At 31.6% G+C, this 22260-nt stretch overlaps 1 protein-coding gene across 1 annotated transcript; it reads right to left on the reverse strand.

The window, feature by feature from the left end:
- Positions 1-764: 764 nt before the first annotated feature.
- Positions 765-12739, reverse strand: dome (cytokine receptor domeless). Its single transcript, XM_075299270.1, has 5 exons — positions 12453-12739; positions 8543-9846; positions 5030-5336; positions 4218-4959; positions 765-2420 (listed from the first exon to the last, which is right to left on the reverse strand). Exons 2-5 carry the CDS (start codon positions 9691-9693, stop codon positions 919-921), a joined length of 3702 nt encoding a protein of 1233 aa, XP_075155385.1. The 5' UTR covers positions 9694-9846; positions 12453-12739; the 3' UTR covers positions 765-918.
- Positions 12740-22260: the final 9521 nt, after the last annotated feature.

Genomic DNA, 22260 nt, shown 5'->3' on the forward strand with positions numbered 1-22260 from the left:
TTTTTCAAAAAAATTATAAAGCAATGTAGGATTAATTTTTGTTTTACAAAAAAATGTAAGGCCGCATACTTAAAAAAAGATACAAACTTTTTGTTTTAAAATGTTAAGTACTTATATAAATTGTAAATCGAATAAGGCTGAGAAAATAAATGACAATAACCATAAGAAATAATTTAAATTAATACTAAAACTCTATAAAAGAAAAAAAATGAAAAAAAAAAAACGAATTAGCATCCTATTATATGATGGAAGAGTAATGAGATGTGATAATGGAAATAGAAAAAAATATTAATAATGAAGAAGAAAATGAGTATTAAGCTACAGATGAGGACAATGATTAATGAAACTAATTACAATAAAGTAAAATTAATACACAAAATATAAAAAAAAATAAAAATTAAACAGTGCTACCAATAACAAAAGATAACATATTAATAATGAAAATAAAATCACAATAGGGTGGGGTGGTGGATAGGATTTTTGGAAATTTGAAAATGATCAAAGTAGATCTGTTTCTTTCCATTAAAAATACTAAAGAATACTTATTAAATTAATCATGAGATAATTGTTTTTCTTATTAAATAAAACTTATCAATCTATATATAATTTTGTTCAGCCGACAAGGGTAACAAAAATAATACTTTAATTTTTATGGATTGATTATAGGAATTCTCTTATGATAGATTCCCATAATGGCCAGCAAATCTCTTTATTGTTGGATGGATGATCGGTTTACTAAATTAAAGGTGAAAAGGAAATGGAACTGTTGTTTTTTTTTTCTTTTCTTTTTTGTAGGAAAAATATTTTTTGTGTTTTTTTTTCGGAAGCCAGCTCTCTATTCATATAGTTCCCTTATATCTCTTATTTCGTATCTTTTAAAATTTAAATTCGAATATAAAATAAATCTTAAATATTCTTTTAGAATTGCTGCTGATGATGGGCAAACATATTCAAGTCTTGTTGTGTTACATAGCCAGATATTAAACTACCACCATTTGCAGGAGCAGGCATCGTATCCATTGTTTTACTACCACCTCCTTCTGGTGAATAATTCACATCATTCTGCATGGGACTATGTTCATCATCTCTAATAGGTTGAGTAATACTTTCATGGGGCTTAAAGGAATTTAGCTTGGCCAAATCCTCAAATGTTGTATAGCCACTATTAAATTGAGCATTAGTTTCATTTCTTGCGTCATCAACGAAAGCCTCTGGTGTTTGATGTTCTTGAGCTAAAGAATTCTTAAAGAAATTTTGTAAATCTTGTTGCAAAACATAGCCAGACGCATTCTGTACTGGATGATTATTAGCAGAGGGCATTATCGGTTGAAGGCTTTGTACTGAAATATAACCATTTTTATTAACTGATGGTTGATGGTTATCGCTTATATTCGGGAAATTTTGCCAAGGTTGTATCATTGCCTGTTTTACATAGCCATTATCATGGGGAAATGACGTTCGAGGTTCCATTTCCGATTGAGCCTTAGAATTATCAGAGCTTTCCACCAAAGAGTCCACCGATGATGAGAGATTTTCTTGATCATTATCTTTTGGTTCCTTGGTCGATTCCTCCATACTATCCCCACTAGCTGCATCAGATCCACTGCTTTCAATACCCCTACCACCATCTCCCAAATACCCGGAATCATTTCCCAATGATGCCAACAAATGATGATGTTCATTTCGAAAATTATATTCATGCATTCTGGCAGCACTTATCCATTGATCTTCTGCCTCCCTTGTGGCCGCATCAAAAGATTTTGTCGGAGCCACAAAATTATCTCCCGGGAAGCCACCATTATTATCTTTTGTAAAATAACTTTCCAGACCAGCTGGTAAAGTGCAATTTATATTGGCCATTTTATTGTATTTCTTGCGAGCCGTATAAAAAGCTGCCATTATACTCAATGACATGGCCACCACTACTAAAGCTATAGTGGTAATCTTACTCAAGCGACTGGTCGAACATGAATATACACTAACCGTTTGTCCATCTGACTTATACAAATGATATTTACTGGGATCTAAATATCGTTTCAATTCCTCCAAATTTTTAGCCGTTTGATGACCGCCCACACATGCAAAATCATCACTATCATCAAAATAACTATCAATGTCATCGTAATAGTTTTCCGTTTTAAATGCGAATAATTTTTCCTCCATGGTCATTAAAGCCACATTAACAGCTTTCACCACCACGTTAGTTTGATAATCGACTCCTATACAGGGTGGAGCTTGAAATGAGCAAGAAGTTTCGCCACCCATTATTATGCTTGTTTTTTCACGTACGACATCATTACTGCGTGATTGTGTAATGGTTACTTCGTAGAATTCCAAACGACCATTAGGTTTTGCTGGTTTTGTCCATTGTATGATGCTTGCATTATTAGGGCTTGATGTATGGCCAGGTAGGGAAGGATCTAGAAATAAAATTATAAAAAAAATATATTAAAATAAAATAAAAAATATATTTTTTATTTTTCTAAAATATAAATATTAAAAAATATATATTTAAAAAAAAAATATTAAAAAATAAAAATAAATATATTTTTCACTACGGCAGATTTTCGTGATTTTGAAGATTTTAGGTCCAGATGTGAAAATAGCAAAGTCCAGATTTTTGTCCCTGAAAAAGATTTTTTAAAAGAAATTGTCCCTAAAATGGTGATTTTTGTAAAAAAATTTTCCAAAATATATACCCTTTTGGGCCTCTTATAGAAGCCCAAGGGATTTTCAAGAATCCAAATTTCCAGTCCTCAAATATTCCCTGCAAAAAAATTGTTCTCAATTTTATTTTATAGAAAATATTCTCAACATTTTTTTACATAGAAAACTTTCTCAAAAATTTTGTCAAAATTTTAATTTTATAGAAGTTTCTCAAAATTTTATTTCTTTAGAAAATTTTGACAAAATTGTATTTCTTTCAAAAATTTTGACAAAATTTTATTTCTATAGAAAATTTTGTCAAAATTTTATTGCTATAGAAAATTTTGTCAAAATTTTTTTCTATAGAAAATTTTGTCATAATTTTATTTCTATAAAAAATTTTGACAAAATTTTATTTCTATAGAAAATTTTGTCAAAATTTTATTGCTATAGAAAATTTTGTCAAAATTTTTTTCTATAGAATATTTTGTCAAAATTTTATTTCTATAGAAAATTTTGTCTAAATTTTATTTCTATAGAAAATTTTGTCAAAATTTTATTTCTATAGAAAATTTTGTCAAAATTTTATTTCTATAGAAAATTTTGTCAAAATTTTATTTCTATAGAAAATTTTGTCAAAATTTTATTTCTATACAAAATTTTGTCAAAATTTTATTTCTATAGAAAATTTTGTCAAAATTTTATTTCTATAGAAAACTTTCTCAAAAATTTAATTTCTATAGAAAATTTTGTCAAAATTTTATTTCTATAGAAAATTTTGTCCAATTGACACTTTATTTCTATAGAAAATTTTGTCAAAATTTTATTTCTATAGAAAATTTTCACAAAATTTTATTTCTATAGAAAATTTTGTCAAAATTTTATTTCTATAGAATATTTTGTCAAAATTTTATTTCTATAGAATATTTTGTCAAAATTTTATTTCTATAGAAAATTTGGTCAAAATTTTATTTCTATAGAAAATTATCGCAAAATTGTATTTCTTCGAAAATTTCCAAAAAAAAAAAAAAATTGTTCTAACGAAAATTTTCACAAAATTTTATTTCTATATTTTCACAAAATTGTATTTTTGAAGAAAATTTTCACAAAATTTTATTTCTATGGAAAATTTTCACAAAATTTTATTTCTTTCTTTTTCTATGGAAAATTTTTACAAAATTTTATTTTTTTTAGAAAATTTTGTTAAAATTTTATTTTGTCAAAATTTTATTTCTATAGAAAATTTTGTAAACATTTTATTTCTATAGAAAATTGTGTCGAAATTTTATTTCCTTTTTTTTTTCTTTTCTCTAAAATTATTTCTATAGGAAAATGTTCTCCCTTTTGGAGTCTGTTTACTTCCTGAAAAACTAGAAAATACAAACAAGTCCAAAGAGCTACAACAACAAGGATTTTGTCTGTGGTAAAATGGAGTCCTATTGTTTCATTAAACTCACTTTCAAAGGATATAAAAAATCATATAAAATAAAAAAGTTCAAATAATATATTTATAGAATTTCATTACCCAATGAATTTTTCCATGTTCTATATATTTTTCTTTCTATACTTACATCCAATTGCTGTGGTAAAGTGTACATCATTACTGGTATCAGAAATTTGCACAGTCTGCGCTAAAACATATACCTTATAGGCAGTGAAGCTTTCCAGATTTGTCAAAGGATATTCCAATGTAGAATCATTAACTTCAAATTTATCATTATTTAGCATTATAATGTATTTACGTATACGGCCATTACGTTGACTTGGTTCCTCCCATTTGATCCAAGCACTATCCCGCGTAACATTGTAGACTTTTAAATTGCGTGGTGGTGAGGGGACACCTTCAAGTGTTCGTATTAATTGCGGATCACTAGATCGACCAATTTTTTTAGGTGAAAACATATACATAACAATCTTATACATGGTAAAGGGCCTTAAATCTTCGATTATAAAACTTTTATCATGTTTACGCAAAGTATAGATATGAGGCGTATCTAAACATGTGGCATTTTCCGAAGGAACATTATTGGCTACCTCGCAATAGGATAAGTTAAAGCCCAGTAGAATTGATGTACAAACACGATCAACACGCCATTGAACTTTTATTGATGTTACCATGGGCGTTAGTTCGGGTTCTGTTTTAACCAATTCACTATCAACATCCATCGTACAGGCTGTCCAATGTAGGCCTGTATTGAAATTTTCATAATTTGCTGCAATAGCCAAATTAAGTGTATGTTCTTCATGGGGATTTTGTTCTTCGGTGGTGAAATTTAATTTATCTGCTGGAATTTCTTGAAAATGCATAGATTCCTAAAAATATCAATAAAAAAAGGAAATTAAATTTTTTTTCCGAATTAAAAAAATTCTCTATGGAACCTACTTTGCATTCATTTGGCATGGCTCTTTTGGGATTACACCAAAATATTGTATAACTTTTTAACCCTATTCTATTTGTGGGACTTGACCATGTCAAGGTATATGTTCGATTATTGGCATGATAGACATTATTGATATCCTTTGGTGTATAGTTTTTTGTATTGAATTTATTAAAGGGATATATGATCAATTTACTGCTCTCCAAGGATTCTCCCATATGATTACTGCTGGCTATTTCGAATTCATATTGCGATGTTTTTTGCCATGGAAATTTGGCCAGATTCATATCCATATGCGAAGGCTTTAAGTCGCTGTAAATATAAAAAGTGACGGGGGAAAATCAAAATAAAAACAAATTAAATGGAATAATATAGATGAAATAGAGACATTGCTAATTATTTTAATAGTCGTTTCATTCTAATTCATTTTGTGTTAGATTATTATGGAAAACAATTCTCTTTTACGATTTGGCATATTATCAAAGTATCGAAAGTGGCTGCAATAAATTTTAATATTAAGATTTTCTTATCAATGCTATTTATACTTTTGATTAGGCTAGAAGAACATATTCATATGTAGAAATCGTAAGTGAAAATCGAAAATACTATTTCTATGCGAGGGCTACTCTATAAGTATTTACCTCACTGTATGATTGCCACTCGAGCCAAAAATAATCTACCAAAATAAGAAGAAAATTTTAACAAAAAACTACCAAATAAAAAATTTTATTTTGCAATTTTGATACAATTTTTGTAGTTTTATGAAAAAACGTTTCTAGAAAGAATTGATTTATTATTTTATTTTAAAAGTTTTAAATATTTTTAGCTCGCACCAGCAAGGGAAAATTGCTACTTCTACAAAAAGGAATAAATTGCCAGCAATGGACTTTGATAATATGACCTAAAACAAAAATTCTGTCAAAATTTTATTTCTATAGAAAATGTTTACAAAATGTTATTTCTATAGAAAATGTTTACAAAATGTTATTTCTATAGAAAATTTTGTCAAAATTTTATTTCTACAGAACATTTTGTCAAAACTTTTTTTCTATAGAAAATTTTGTCAAAATTTTATTTCTATAGAAAATTTTGTCAAAATTTTATTTCTATAGAAAATTTTGTCAAAATTTTATTTCTATAGAAAATTTTGTCAAAATTTTATTTTTATAGAAAATTTTGTTAGAATATTATTTCTAAGAAAATTTTGTCAAAATTTTATTTCTATAGAAAATTTTGTCAAAATTTTATTTCTACAGAAAATTTTGTCAAAATTTTATTTCTATAGAAAATTTTGTCAAAATTTTGTTTCTATAGAAAATTTTGTCAAAATTTTATTTCTATAGAAAATTTTGTCAAAACTTTATTTCTATAGAAAACTTTGTCAAAATTTTATTTCTGTAGAAAATTTTGTCAAAATTTTATTTCTACAGAACATTATGTCAAAACTTTTTTTCTATAGAAAATTTTGTCAAAATTTTATTTCTATAGAAAATTTTGTCAAAATTTTATTATTATAGAAAATTTTGTCAAAATTTTATTATTATAGAAAATTTTGTTAGAATATTATTTCTATAGAAAATTTTGTCAAAATTTTATTTCTATAGAAAATTTTGTCAAAATTTTATTTTTATAGAAAATTTTGTTAGAATATTATTTCTAAGAAAATTTTGTCAAAATTTTATTTCTATGGAAAATTTTGTAAAAATTTTATTTCTATAGAAAATTTTGTCAAAATTTTATTTCTATAGAAAATTTTGTCAAAATTTTATTTCTATAAAAAATTTTCAAAAAATTTTATTTCTATAGCAAATTTTCACAAAATTTTATTTCTATAGAAAATTTTCACAAAATTTTATTTCTATAGAAAATTATCGCAAAATTTTATTTCTTCGAAAATTAAAAAAAAAAAAAATTTCTAACGAAAATTTTCACAAAATTTTATTTCTATAGAAAATGTTTACAAAATGTATTTCTATAGAAAATTTTGTCAAAATTTTATTTCTATAGAAAATTTTGTCAAAATATTATTTCTACAGATTTATTTCTATAGAAACTTTTGTCAAAATTTTATTTCTATAGAAAATTTTGTCCAAATTTTATTTCCATAGAAAATTTTGTCAAAATTTTATTTCTATAGAAAATTTTGTCAAAATTTTATTTCTATAAAAAATTTTCAAAAAATTTTATTTCTTAGCAAATTTTCACAAAATTTTATTTCTATAGCAAATTTTTACAAAATTGTATTTCAGAACAAAATTTTCACAAAATTTTATTTTTATAGAAAATTTTCACAAAATTTTATTTCTTTAGAAAATTTTCACAAAATTTTATTTCTTTAGACAATTTTCACAATATTTTATTTCTTTAGACAATTTTCACAAAGTTTTATTTCTTTAGATAAATTTCACAAAATTTTATTTCTTTAGACAATTTTCACAAAATTTTATTTTTTTTTTTTTAGAAAATTTTGTTAAAATTGGCTTCGTAATTGACTATAAATTAAACCTTAACGAACATGTTGACTACATTTGTAGAAAAATTAGTAAGAAAATTGGCTTCTTTAAAAGAATAAGAAATAATATAAACACGTTAACTGCAATAAATGTGTACAATACGATAATCAAACCGCATTTCGAATACTGTTCAACAATTTTATATACATGTTGCACGGAAACACAAATAGAAAGAATGCAAAAACTGCAAAACAAGGCGATGAGAGCAATACTAAAATGCAATAGATATACAGCAATAGACACTATGCTATGCACTCTAAAATGGCTTAATATAAAACAAAGACTAACTTTCAATACCATTAAACTGATTCGGAAAATGAACAATGGCGAAGCACCAGATTATCTCACAGAAAGATTGCGATATGTTGGAGATGTACAACCATATAACCTCAGAAATATAGGAGACTTCAGGTTACAACGCGTAAATTCATCAGCTTCACAGAGATCTCTTTTTTACAAAGGCCTTCAATTATACAACAGTCTACCCAATTATATAAAAAATGAGGAGAATGTGAATTTATTTAAAAAATTTTGTATTAATTATATAAGAAATAATAATATTGGTTCATTCTGTTAAATATCTTAATTAAAACGTATATAATATCTACATAATTTGTTAATATTTATAGTATTTACAATACTGAAATAAATGAATTCAATCAATCAATTTCTATAGAAAATTTTATTAAAACTCTATTTCTATAGACAATTTTATTAAAATTTTATTTCTATAGAAAATTTTGTCAAAATTTTATTTCTAGAGGAAGTTTGGTCAAAAATACAAAAAACCCTCCAGCATTTATGAGAGAAGATGAACCAACGCTGATGAAATTTGGAAGTTCGGCCAAAACTGGATTTTAATATATGACGCTTTGTATACATCAAGGTTTTATACATGTGGTGTGATTTTGAAAAATTAACCGTCCAAAAATAAAATACTTTTAAAGCCACCCTCGTATAAAATATTCCCCTGAAAAAAATATATATAGAAAAATTCATACTTACATCGCTACACCATCTCGACGCACTGAACGTATTATGTATTTAAAATTTTCTCCATTGTATTCGTAGGGCTCCAGTTCCTCCCAGTAAACGGTAACATTAGTTTCCGCCGAATTGATATAGAAACTACCAGGATCCATGCGTGGTGGTCTTTCCGGTTTTCGGGGTGAAGTACGAAAATCATATAAGAATTGCTCACTCCATTTGGCCTTGGGATGTTTAACTCTTACACGAACTTTCAATTGATAATGCCAATAGGCATAGGGTAAATTGCTTAAACGCAAACGCATCTCATTATGATCACGTACAGGATTTTCACCTCTAATCAGAGTTCCATTTTCCGGTTGTACCAATACCTCCCATTGAAGACCTTTTGTTCTATACTTTTCCCAATTTGGCATTTGCCAAGCCAAACGTATGCCCTCTTCGTAGACATTATCTATACGAAGATTTTCTCCTGGTCTTGCTGGTATCATTACTTCAAAATTGTTAATGGCAAAATGCTGGGTTAAAGGAGCTTCATTGGCTTTTACCAAAGCGTTGCGTGATTCAATTTTGAATTGATAGAATTCCTGGTAACGATCTTTCAAGGAAATATTGCACACTACCAAAGTACGATCAGCATAACTGCAATGTGGCCAAAAGATATAATTGGGCATTTCATTGTAATAAGATACATTGTATGTGGTCAATATGGGATTTGGAGGTTTGGTAAAGTTACAGATCATATGATCGAAATCATAACTGCTGCAAGTAAAATTCGTACATGGCTTGGGACGAGTTCCCACGAAGACTTTTGTCTCCATTATGGCCAGACCGTCTTGACCACATTTGCAACGGTATTCGGTTTGTTGTTCCACAGCATTACGAACCATGTATATGATGGAGGTATTATTCGCTATTACGATATTTTCAAGGGGCAAAACTTGATTGGTTCGTCCATTTACGAAATACAAATTACTTGAATTTTTCCCTGGAAATGCCTTGGGGTTCATAAAGCAGGTGATGTTGAAGGAATCGCCTATGGCCGCCTCAACTGTCACTGGTTGTGTTTCGCCTGGATGAAAGAAACCATTTCGGGCATTTGCTAAAAGGTCTTTTTGTGATAAGATCATTAGCACAGCGATAACCAGCATTTTAAAAATATTAGTCATATTGTTGTCGTCATAAAAACAATCGTACTTTCTTCGCAAGGGGGGAGTTTTGAACACTTTCCAATATCTCCCAAAATTCCTTCAAGTCTAAATTGGATTTATCGCGGGTTTCCTTAGGGCTTGTTTTTGGTGTGAGACTTCAAATTGCTAGTCCTGGAAATATAGATATAATAATGAATGCTTGGAAAATGGCTTAGAGAAAATTATCTAGCAGTAAATTCCTGAAAGACTGAAAAATATGGGTAGGTTAGGTTTTCGAAATGAAAACCAGCTAATTTTTGGGGTTACTTTATTGAATGAATTCATTTAGAAAGATTTTTTAATCAATGCATTGGCTCTTTTCCATCGAAGATTGATAAGATTTGATAAAAAAAAATATAATCGTATTGGCATATATATTTGCGCTTTGAACAGAGTTTTCGGGGAAACCCAAACATAATACAACCGACCTTAAACTAAATTGCTTTAGGGATTCCAAAAAAAGGCAATGCCGACTCTATCTAAAACTTCAAATCGAATTTTTATTTGTTTGAAAATCTATTCAAATCGACTGGCAAACTCTTGACCGAAAAAGGTATTTTTGCCATCCCAAGCTAGGCAAATATTCACATCTATGCTAAAAACAGTCTTGTTAGCCTTACTTCGAAGAAGAAATGGTTCTTGCAATTAGATATATGTGAGAGCACAATGGATGAATGGAAATTGCCACATTTCTTCTTTCAAGTAAGGCAAATAAGACGGTTTTTAGCATCGATATGAATATTTGCCTACCTTGGGATGGCCAAAATAAGTTTTTTCGGTAAAGAGTTTGCCTATACAACGCCCATAGAAGGGCTAGTCGATTTTACCCGATTTTCAAACAAATTAAAATTCCTTTGCTTTGGGAAGTCCAAAATACGTCTATGGTTTAAATTGCCTGTATCTCATGCTATTGGTAGTTGGTAGCTTATTCAGTGCATTGGGATACCCCACAGTGGTGGACTACACTCTGAATGGCAACATTTAATACATGTAACGTTCCACCTTCACGGGACCTGCTTCCTCCGAGATTGGCTACCTCCTTGCCGACGGCCGTGCTCAGTCATGGGCGCTTCGCTCTTTGGAAGCAGACACGGAATCATCATCATATAAGTAAAATAAGGTAACTCTTTTGATAGAAGACGGATGAGTAATGTACGGAGGATATTAAAGAAAAATAGAAACTAAAAATTTGATGTTTGCAGCATTAGATGTCAACCTCCTCCACTTTTAAGCCACTTATCTGTGTGAAACGGCTTCCAGAAGATTTATTATTATTTTATTATTATTTTTTATTTTCTCTTGGCGAATCCAAGCCGCAAAGCCATATACGGATTTGAAAAAAATTCTGAGAGGGAAAACGATGGGATTGAACCCATAAACTTTTGTATGCAAGTCGCTGGGCACCATGGTGAGGTGAGGCTCTCGGCACAAATGTTGTCATTTGGCAGATGACAACATATTCCCGCGAATGTTGTCCTTTGCGATAGGACAACAATTGCATGCAACATTTGTGTCTGTGGCAAATGTTGCCATCGGCTAAATGTTGGTGCATCTATGTGTGTGATTTCAAATAACCCAGCGACGTAGTTCATGTGCTTGGAAGACCTTCTTCAAGGCCTTTTTAGAATATTGCAGCTTTATTTCCTTTTATCGTAGCATGATTTTGTCGGGCAAGTGTTATCTGTTGTTTACCGATAAGGACCTTCGGCAGCGTTATATAAGCATTAAAAGCAGAGAAAACATATCACCAAAATTTTCCTCTTTTTATTTAATTTTAAAAAGTTTTCATTTAAAAATTTAATTTATTTAACTAGTTTAGTTAAAAATTTATTGTATCAATTAATATTTTAATCGATGTTGGTTGAATAAATTTCAATAAAAATTTTATTGGATAAAATAATTTCATTAAATATATTTCATTTTTTTTTTGGTTGGTGGGATTGAAGCACACTAATAATCATGAATGCTTCAGGCCTGGTGAAGAAGAAATAATGCCTTATTAACAATAATTTAAAAAAAATTGTTTTTAATTTTATTTAAGTTTCAAAGTATTTAATAAAAAAAATATAAAACAAAACGGTTTCCTTCAACTGTCTCAATTGTTTTTTTTTCGTGTAAGAAGGTTCTTCTGCGATAATATTATTACCATTGCCAACTTTTTTGAAGTTACAGCATTAAAAGTGTAAAACGTGTGATAAACGACATTACTTTAAAATTAATTCCTACAAAAGTTAGGTTAGGTATAGTGGCATCCCGATATTTCAAGCTAACTTAGACTATTCAATCCATTGTGATACCACGGTGGTGAACCTCTCTTTTATCACTGAGGCTGCTCGATTCAATTTTTAGCTCAATCACAAGGGGCCTCTTTGTCCCTTCGAACTTAATAACATCAAGAATTTAACTGCTAATCGGTATGACGTTGCCTCCGCCGATTTGTTTTTTTTTTTGGCAAAATATGTTAAAACTTCCCTTTGGGGCAAAACAAAGTCCCCTAACTAGTAGAACAATTTCAAAAATCTATGCTAAAGAGAATAGAAAATAAAAACCTTGCTAAGTTTGATGCCCATGGTATACCCCTTGCATTACATAAGGCCAGTAATCCCAGTGCCTAGTAACAGGTCTGTTTTCATAAGGCCGGCCTCCTATGAATCAAAAAGACAATCACAACACCTCGCAATTTAAGGCATTTGACATGCCTCACTTCTACTCCATTTCGCTGCTGGACAATAGCTTACCGTTTTTTAGTGTGTTTTTCTCGGAATTTGAAATTTCATCACTCGATATTTTCCATTTTTCCCTATTAAAATCACAAAGATTTTACATTCTATCGATATAATTAGATTGTTAACATTGTATTTTATGTATTTGACTCAACACTTTTACGATTTTCCACAAATTAAATGTCTATTTCGAGTACTCAAATTTTCAAAATTCTTGGAATTTAGATGCTAATTCAAGCATTGTTGTTGTAGTTGTTTTACGCGATATTTTAGCAGCTATCCGATGCCTTCAACTTGTTTCTTGTTTACAATGCGATTGAATGAACACAAGGCGACAAGTCAATTCCACTATTGATTCAACGGCGTCAGCCTCCGAAGCGGCTACGAAAATACTACGGCTTTGATTTAGCAATGGGGCGTTCTCATTTATAGACACTCATAACGAAAATTCTTGTTGCATGCCAATAAAGCAGTTTTGCCAGATATTTTTTGAGGTCGGTGTGCATCTCTAACTAAATTTCCACTACACATAAAAATGCATTGCCTCAAAAATGCTTTGCATAAAAATGCATAATGAATATACCGTGAGCCGTTTTATCGATTGTTTATATTTTGCTATCCGAAGAAATAGACCAAAATTTTGTTAATGGCACGAGATTTCCGCTAGGGTGCATACTGCCCTTTATAGGAGAAAGTATAAAAAGTCGATAACATCATCCTTTCGTTAGAAATTTCGTTAAACGATCACTTTATGCGCCGTCCAGACTATAAGTGTATCCGGACAACAGTGCTCGTGTCGAACATATCCCATCAAGGCATATTAAAGAGGTAAAGTCATGCAATCAGGTGACTAATATCGACATTCATCTTGTCAAAGGCTTTGTTTACGTTTAGTATTCAACAATGTTGATGTTTTATATATGCATTCAACAATACAACAACACTACACATGCACAAACACAACAACACTACACATACAAACAAAACTTGAGTGATCTGCCATTTTAGTTTGACATTATTAATATCATGGGGGGGTACACACGCTTGCTCGTGACTTTACCTTTAATTAATATGCCTTGATATCCCATATATATTGGCCACATTAAGTCCGAAGGCATAATCGATACTGCTGCATGTTTATGGGATCGATAATACATTTTTCAATTATTTAGTCATCGCCGACAATTCGTATCGATTGGCCACACTGTAAGATTCTTTACAAACACAGACATTCCGTCCGGAATAAAGGCCGGTACTATGTTCATTCTTGCGAAAAATTTTGATAGAAACCATTATTTCGCACATAGAAAGCGGTGTTTATTTAGGTAACTTGGAGCGCTATTTTACAGGGAGCAATATTGAATTAAGTTGGTGGTTGCTGTTTGTTATTACAAAATTAACATTTTATTTTCCTTGGGCAATTGATCTGCTGCTCCTTTGATCCTTTGCATAGTTTCGGAACAAAAATATAATCCGTGTTTGTGTTATAAACCCACACAAATATTTTTAATAAATAAATTATTTCTTAATTCACATTGCAAATGGCGCCATGCTATAAACGTCAGTTTTTCAACTCGAAAAAAACAAAGTACCACAAATGGAAAAATTTCGCTAGTTTTTCGCATTTTTTAATTTTGTATGGAGTTTCAACGCGAAAACCGAACAGAGTACCGGCCTTAAAGGTTGAATTACACCATGCGTCAATCCGTGCGTTGATGGCAGACTATTCGAGCTTTTGATTTCAAAGACAAATTTCAACTCTTCAATCATCGGACGCATTGTATGCATTGAACGCATGGTATGTAATTCTACCTTAACTTATAGTCGACGTGATGGGGATTCTCAGAAGCGCCGTCAAATTCAAAAAATGTTGGCACAGCAATAACACAGTTTTGTATGTAATTCTTATGGGAGTAAAATGTGTACAATCGATAATAGCTCGTCAGTGAATTTTCGTTTACAAATATAGCAATGCATTTCTTATGGGAAATCTATGCAATCATTAACACCGTCGAACAAACCTTTTGAAACCCTGGTTCTGCATTGAAAAGTGTTTTTAAATTGCGCACTCGTAAATATTCTAAAATATTCATTTTTCTAGTGATTAATTGAGTGTTACGCATTTATATTTGTGCATTTCAATAGTGTGAATCATTGTCTATTCGAGATAAGTCGAGTTCTTTGCGCTCGTTGTTTTTGGTGATTTTACTTCAGTCTCCCAGTGACTTATACATTGTTTAAATTGCATTGTTTTTGCTTTGTCCGTGTCGGCAATACAGTTTGTGTGTTCATGTCTGAAGCCCGCTATGCTCCTCTAGCGGAAATTTTATTTGCAACAATAAGTTTATCCGGACGACAGGGGTCGTGTCGAACATATCCCAGATATTGGCCACATTATAAGTTAAGTTCGAAGGCATAATCGGGAATGCTGCAAGTTTATGGGATCGATAACACATCTACCGATTATTTACTCATCGCCGACAATTCGTATCGATTGGCCACACTGTAAGATTCTTTGCAAAATACGACATTCCGTTCGGAAAAACTTATAGTCTGGACAACGCATTATACACTAAGAACACGAGCGACATCTGTCGAGGAAATAGTTAGGACAAGTTCATAACAGGGCCATCTGTCGACTGAGAATACATAGTTGTCACAATGTTAGAAGGTTCTTGTCAACATTTTTAAAATTAGCAAGTACCAGAACCTGTACCAAATGTGGTACTGGAAAAAGCCGTATTGGAATAAACGGAATGCGTTTATTTAAAAAAGGTACGACCAAAAGCCGGAAAAAATTGGTGTCTATTATTGGCTCCATCTTATATGGTTTGTGAACGGGATTATTGGCATAAAAAATGCATCTTCTGACCAATGATGTCAAATTTTATATCTATGGTCTGACCAAGTGAGGGAAATTTTAACTATAAATTATCTAAAGTTAATTTTTTCGAAGGGGGAAATGTTATCCATTTCGATTTCGATGGTGGATATGTATGTTTTGGAAAGCTACCCCATAATACATGAGAATCGTTTTTATACCCTCCATCATAGGATGGGGGTATATTAACTTTGTCATTCCGTTTGTAACACATCGAAATATTGCTCTAAGACCCCATAAAGTATATATATTCTGGGTCGTGGTGAAATTCTGAGTCGATCTAAGCATGTCCGTCCGTTCGTCCGTCTGTTGAAATCACGCTAACTTCCGAACGAAACAAGCTATCGACTTGAAACTTGGCACAAGTAGTTGTTATCGATGTAGGTCGGATGGTATTGAAAATGGGCCATATCGGTCCACTTTTACGTATAGCCCCCATATAAAGGGACCCTCAGATTTGGCTTGTGGAGCCTCTAACGGAAGCATATTTCATCCGATCCGGCTGAAATTTGGTATATGGTGTTTGTATATGGTCTCTAACAAACGCGCAAAAATTGGTCCACATCGGTCCATAATTGTATATAGCCCCCATATAAACCGATCCCCAGATTTGGCTTGCGGAGCTTAAAAGAGAAGCAAATTTCATCCGATGCGCCTGAAATTTGGTACATGGTGTTGGTATATGGTCTCTAACAACCATGCAAAAATTGGTCCACATCGTTCCATAATTATATATAGCCCCCATATAAACCGATCCCCAGATTTGGCTTGCGGAGCCTCAAAGAGAAGAAAATTTCATCCGATCCGTCTGAAATTTGGTACATGATGTTGGTATATGGTCTCTAACAACCATGCAAAAATTGGTCCATATCGGACCATAATTATATATAGCCCCCATATAAACCGATCCCCAGATTTGGCTTGTGGAGCCTCTAAGAGAAGCATATTTCATCCGATCCGGCTGAAATTTGGTACATGGTGTTGGTATATGGTCTCTAACAATCATGCAAAAATTGGTCCACATCGGTCCATAATTATATATAGCCCCCATATAAACCGATCCCCAGATTTGGCTTGCGGAGCCTCAAAGAGAAGCAAATTTCATCCGATCCATCTGAAATTTTGTACATGATGTTGGTATATGGTCTCTAACAACCATGCAAAAAGTGGTCCACATCGGTCCATAAATATATATAGACCCCATATAAACCGATCTCCAGATTTGGCTTGCGAAGCCTCAAAGAGAAGCAAATTGCATCCGATCCGGCTGAAATTTGGTACATGGTGTTGGTATGTCGTCTCTAACAATCATGCAGAAATTGGTCCACATCGGTCCATAATTATATATAGCCCCCATATAAACCGATCCCCAGATTTGGCTTGCGGAGCCTCAAAGAGAAGCAAATTTCATCCGATCCATCTGAAATTTTGTACATGATGTTGGTATATGGTCTCCAACAACCATGCAAAAATTGGTCCACATCGGTTCATAATTATATATAGACCCCATATAAACCGATCTCCAGATTTGGCTTGCGAAGCCTCAAAGAGAAGCAAATTGCATCCGATCCGGCTGAAATTTGGTACATGGTATTGGTATATGGTCTCTAACACCCATGCAAAAATTGGTCCACATCGGTTCATAATTATATATAGCCCCCATATAAACCGATCCCCAGATTTGGCTTGCGAAGTCTCCAAGAGAAGCAAATTTCATCCGATCCATCTGAAATTTTGTACATGATGTTGGTATATGGTCTCCAACAACCATGCAAAAATTGGTCCACATCGGTTCATAATTATATATAGACCCCATATAAACCGATCTCCAGATTTGGCTTGCGAAGCCTCAAAGAGAAGCAAATTGCATCCGATCCGGCTGAAATTTGGTACATGGTATTGGTATATGGTCTCTAACAACCATGCAAAAATTGGTCCACATCGGTTCATAATTATATATAGCCCCCATATAAACCGATCCCCAGATTTGGCTTGCGAAGTCTCCAAGAGAAGCAAATTTCATCCAATCCGGTTGTAATTTGGAACATGGTGTTAGTATATGATCTTTAACAACCGTGCCAGAATTGGTCCATATCGGTCCATAATTATATATAGCCCCCATATAAAACGTTCTCCAGATTTGACCTCAGGAGCCTCTTGGAGGAGCAAAATTCATCCGATCCGGTTCAAATTAGGAACGTGGTGTTAGTATATGGTCGCTAACAACCATACCAAAATTGGTCCATATCGGTTCATAATCATGGTTGCCACTAGAGCCAAAAATAATCTACCAAATTTTATTTCTATAGAAAATTTTGTCAAAATTTTATTTCTATAGAAAATTTTGTCAAAATTTTATTTCTAGAGAAAATTTTGTTAAAATTTTATTCGGTTCATAATAAAATTTTCGTCATAGTCAAAATTTTATTTCTATAGAAAATTTTGTTCAAATTTTATTCGGTTCATAATCATGGTTGCCACTCGAGCCAAAAATAACCTACCAAGATTTTATTTCTATAGAAAATTTTGTCAAAAGTTTATTTCTATAGAAAATTTTGTTAAAATTTTATTTCTGTAGAAATTTTTGTCAAAATTTTCTTTCTATAGAAAATTTATTTGTTTAACTGATTGGTTTCACTTATTTGCTCTACGATGTGTACTGTATAAACTTTAGCTTACGACTGACTCTCCGCTAGGGGTTTATATACCGAGATATGACGATTTCGAATGTTCTCGCTAATTGGCCTACAACCTTCGAGATTTAGCTACTACCTTGTAGATGTCGCACGGGCGACATTGCACATATTTATCGGCTTATGTCCATTGCCTCGGCTATCTAGAACTTTCTATGGGGCATTATTGTACAGGTGATATGGCACACATACTTTTAGGCTTATTCTTACCTTGGCTAGTGCATTCTACCATCTGTGCAGGCATAAGGGATTATGGTCATATTACCGATAATTATAACAGTAAAACAAAAGGCGTTACTTTTACAATGAACGATTGGAAAACTAAGAACACAAAAGATGTTTAGGAAAGTACTAGAAACTAAAGAAATGACTCTAACAAGTTATGACGTAATTTTATCGTTACAACTTGAAATTTAAATTATCGGAAACTAATTTAAATAAACTTAAATCTAGAAATATCAAATTCGTAACAATATGATAAGAAGAATTCAAATACTCACTGTTCCATAGCTTTTATAGTCGATGTTAAAAAAAAAAAAACATTACAAGTACAAATCAGTGGCTGATGCATCATTTGCAATGAATATTCTGGCAAACGCGTAGAAATTCTGTAGTTCCCAGATGATATGTTAATTTTGTGCAATAACATGGAAATATTACTATACTTTCATCAAAAGGAGATAAAGTTGTCAATAGCAATATATCGTTAAAATTAAAGTAGAAGAAATTTAAAAACGAAAATAATTTAATTTAATAATTGTAAAGAAATAAATGAACATAGAGGCATATTAAAGACATTCTAGCAACACTTTAATTTACTAAATTGGCGTGGTACAACTTCTCAAAAAAAAAAAAAAAAAAAAAAATAAACAAGTATATATGGCCGTAAGTTCGGTCAGGCCTACGTAATCCACCATGTATTACGTAGAAACTTCTACGAAAGACTGTCATCCACAATCAAATTACTTGGGTTGTGGTATTAACCCAACTTCTTAAAACTTTTTAACATCGTTTTCTAAATTGTGATTTAGTATTTATAGATCTTTTTTCACAATTTTATTTTTTATAACAAATTTTGTCAATAGATTATTTCTATAGATAGTTTTTTTTCAAAATTTTATTTCTATAGAAAATTAGAAAATTTTGTCAAAATTTTATTTCTATAGAAATGGTCCACGTGGTATATATCAGACAAAAAAGTTATGTATAGGTAAGTCTACAAATAACTACGAATCGACATGGGCTTTTGCACAGTACGTAGAGACCCAGAATTGAAATATGGGGGTCGCTTATATGGGGGCTATATAGAATTACGATCCCCAATCACAATTTTTGTGTGATTGGGGATCGATTTATCTGAGGGCTATATATAACTATAGACCGATATGGACCTAGTTAGGCATGGTGTTAATGGCCATATACTAGCACAATGTAACACATTTCAACTGACTCGGATGAAATTTGCTCCTCCAAGAGGCTCCAAAATCAAATCTCGGGATCGGTTTATATGAGGGCTATATATGATTATGGACTGATATGGACCACTTTTGGCATGGTTGTTAAATATCATATACTACCACCACGTACCAAATTTCAACCAGATCGGATGAATTTTGCTTCTCCAAAAGACATTTGAGGTCAAATCTGGGGACCGGCTTATATGGGGGCTATATATAATTATAGACTGATATGAACCAATTCCTGCATGGTTGGTGGATACCATATATTAACATCACGTACCAAATTTCAACCGAATCGGATGAATTTTGCTCCTCCAAGGGGCTCCGGAGGTCAAATCTGGGGATCGGTTTATATGGGGGCTATATATAATTATGAACCGATGTGGACATATTTTTGCATAGTTGTTAAAGACCATATACTTACACTATGTACCAAATTTCAGCCGGATCGGATGAAATTTGCTTCTCTTAGAGGCTCCGCAAGCCAAGTCTGGGGGTCCGTTTATATGGGGGCTATATATAATTATGGACCGATGTGGACCAATTTTTGCATGATTTTTAGAGATCGTATGCTAACAATATGTACCAAATTTCAGCCGGATCGGATGAAATTTGCTTCTCTTAGTGGATTCGCAAGCCAAATCTGGGGGTCCGTTTATATGGGGGCTATACGTAAAAGTGGACCGATATGGCCCATTTGCAATACCATCCGACAACTACTTGTGCCAAGTTTCAAGTCGATAGCATGTTTCGTTCGGAAGTTAGAGGGATTTCAACAGACGGACGGACGGACTTCCTTAGATCGACTCAGAATTTCACCACGAACAAGAATATATATACCTTATGGGGTCTTAGAGCAATATTTCGATGTGTTACAAACGGAATGACAAAGTTAATATACCCCCATCCTATGGTGAAGGGTATAAAAATTCTATAGAAATAAAATTTTGACAAATCTTTCTATAGAAATAACATTTTGACAAAATTTTCTATAGAAATAACATAAAATTCAGAGAAAATTTTCTATAGGAAATAAATAAAATGTTGACAAAATTTTCTATAGAAATAAAATTTTGACAACATTTTCTATAGAAATAAAATTTTGACAAAATTTTCTATAGAAATTAAATTTTGACAAAATTTTCGATAGAAATAAAATTTTGAAAAAATTTTCTATAGAAATAAAATTTTGACAAAATTTACTATAGAAATAAAATTTTGACAAAGTTTTCGATAGAAATAAAATTTTGACAAAATCTTCGAAAGAAATAAAATTTTACAAAATTTTCTATAGAAATAAAATTTTGACAAAATTTTCGAAAGAAATAAATTTTGACAAAATTTTCTATAGAAATAAAATTTTGGTGGATTATTTTTGGCGATATGGACCAACTTTCGTGTGATTGGCGATCGGCTGTATATACCGATATAGACCAATTTTTTCATGGTTGTTAGAGACTATATACTAAACGGATCGGATGAAATTTGCTCTTCCAAGAGGCTCCGGAAGCGTACTGGTTGAACTGATGTGCTTGGGAAAATATCTGTCATCAAACCCCCCTTTTGTCTTCGGAAATGAAACTATTATATTTAATTCATGGTGGTGGGTATTTAAGATTTAAGGCCCGGCCGAATCTACTGCTGTATATACTTGTTTGTTTATTATTTTTTGTAAGTTATATATTGATTTTCTATTTTTTGCGAAATTTAATTGTCCAAAACTTAAATCTTCAAATAAAAGTAGCGTAATTTCGCACTTTCTAATACATGTCCAAACGGACTGCATCGGAAGTGGAAAAACTCAATGGAGCATTCCGGGATGCGCTTTCAAAGAAATGTTTGTGGAACAACTCCCAATTTTTTAAGGCTGGGTAGCTTTAATTACTATTGCACACAAATTAACATTATTTGTGAGTTTTTCATTAAAAAATTCCAAATAAAAAAATCCGCCATGAATGGTATAACATAATCCAATTTCCCATCTTCTCCTCTCTATTGCCTTTGATTCAAATGTATACAATTATTCCCCTAACCCTTGTTGCAACAATGTTCCTTTGAAACAATGTATCTAAGCGAATATAACCCAGATTTCCCCATCTAATTTCATTCCAATATAGAATAATTTTTTAAGGAGAACATCATTTGAATTATTAAAATGTTTCGGCAACATGAATCTTAGAGCATATATTTCAGCTACTTGTTGACCAACTTCTATTCTCCTCTAGAATTCGCATCCTTTAAACATTTGGTATAACAACAATATCCCTTGTGTATCACGTTTTCCAATATGAGCATTTGAATTTAGGGCAAAAGCAATTCAGGCGATATATATTTTGGTATGACGAAAGCCAATTTCCATTTTCCCACTTTCAGTTCTCTATTGTGTTGAACAATGTATATAAGCGAAAATAATCGTGTTCATTTCAATATAGGAAAATGTTTGTAGGATAATATAACAATTCCATCAACATTAATCTTAGTGCATTTGTTTCTGATACTTGTTCACAAAAGTTGATTATCGTCTAGAAGTTAAATCCTTTAAACATTTGGTATCTCAACAATATCCTTTGAATACCAGCAATTTTTTTCAGTTTGGGGCAAAGACAGTATAGACAATACAATTTCCCATTTTCTCTATTATGTTTGGTTACACCAATGTTCCTTTACAAAAATGTATATTAGCGAAAATAATTCTGTTTCCCCAGTCTATTTTCATTTCTATATAAACAAATTTTTGCAGGAAACAATTCTGTCAACATGAATCTTAGGACATATGTTTCAGCTACCTG

This window comes from Haematobia irritans, chromosome 3, assembly GCF_050003625.1.
Source record: "Haematobia irritans isolate KBUSLIRL chromosome 3, ASM5000362v1, whole genome shotgun sequence".
NCBI classification, from domain to species: Eukaryota; Metazoa; Arthropoda; class Insecta; order Diptera; family Muscidae; genus Haematobia; species Haematobia irritans.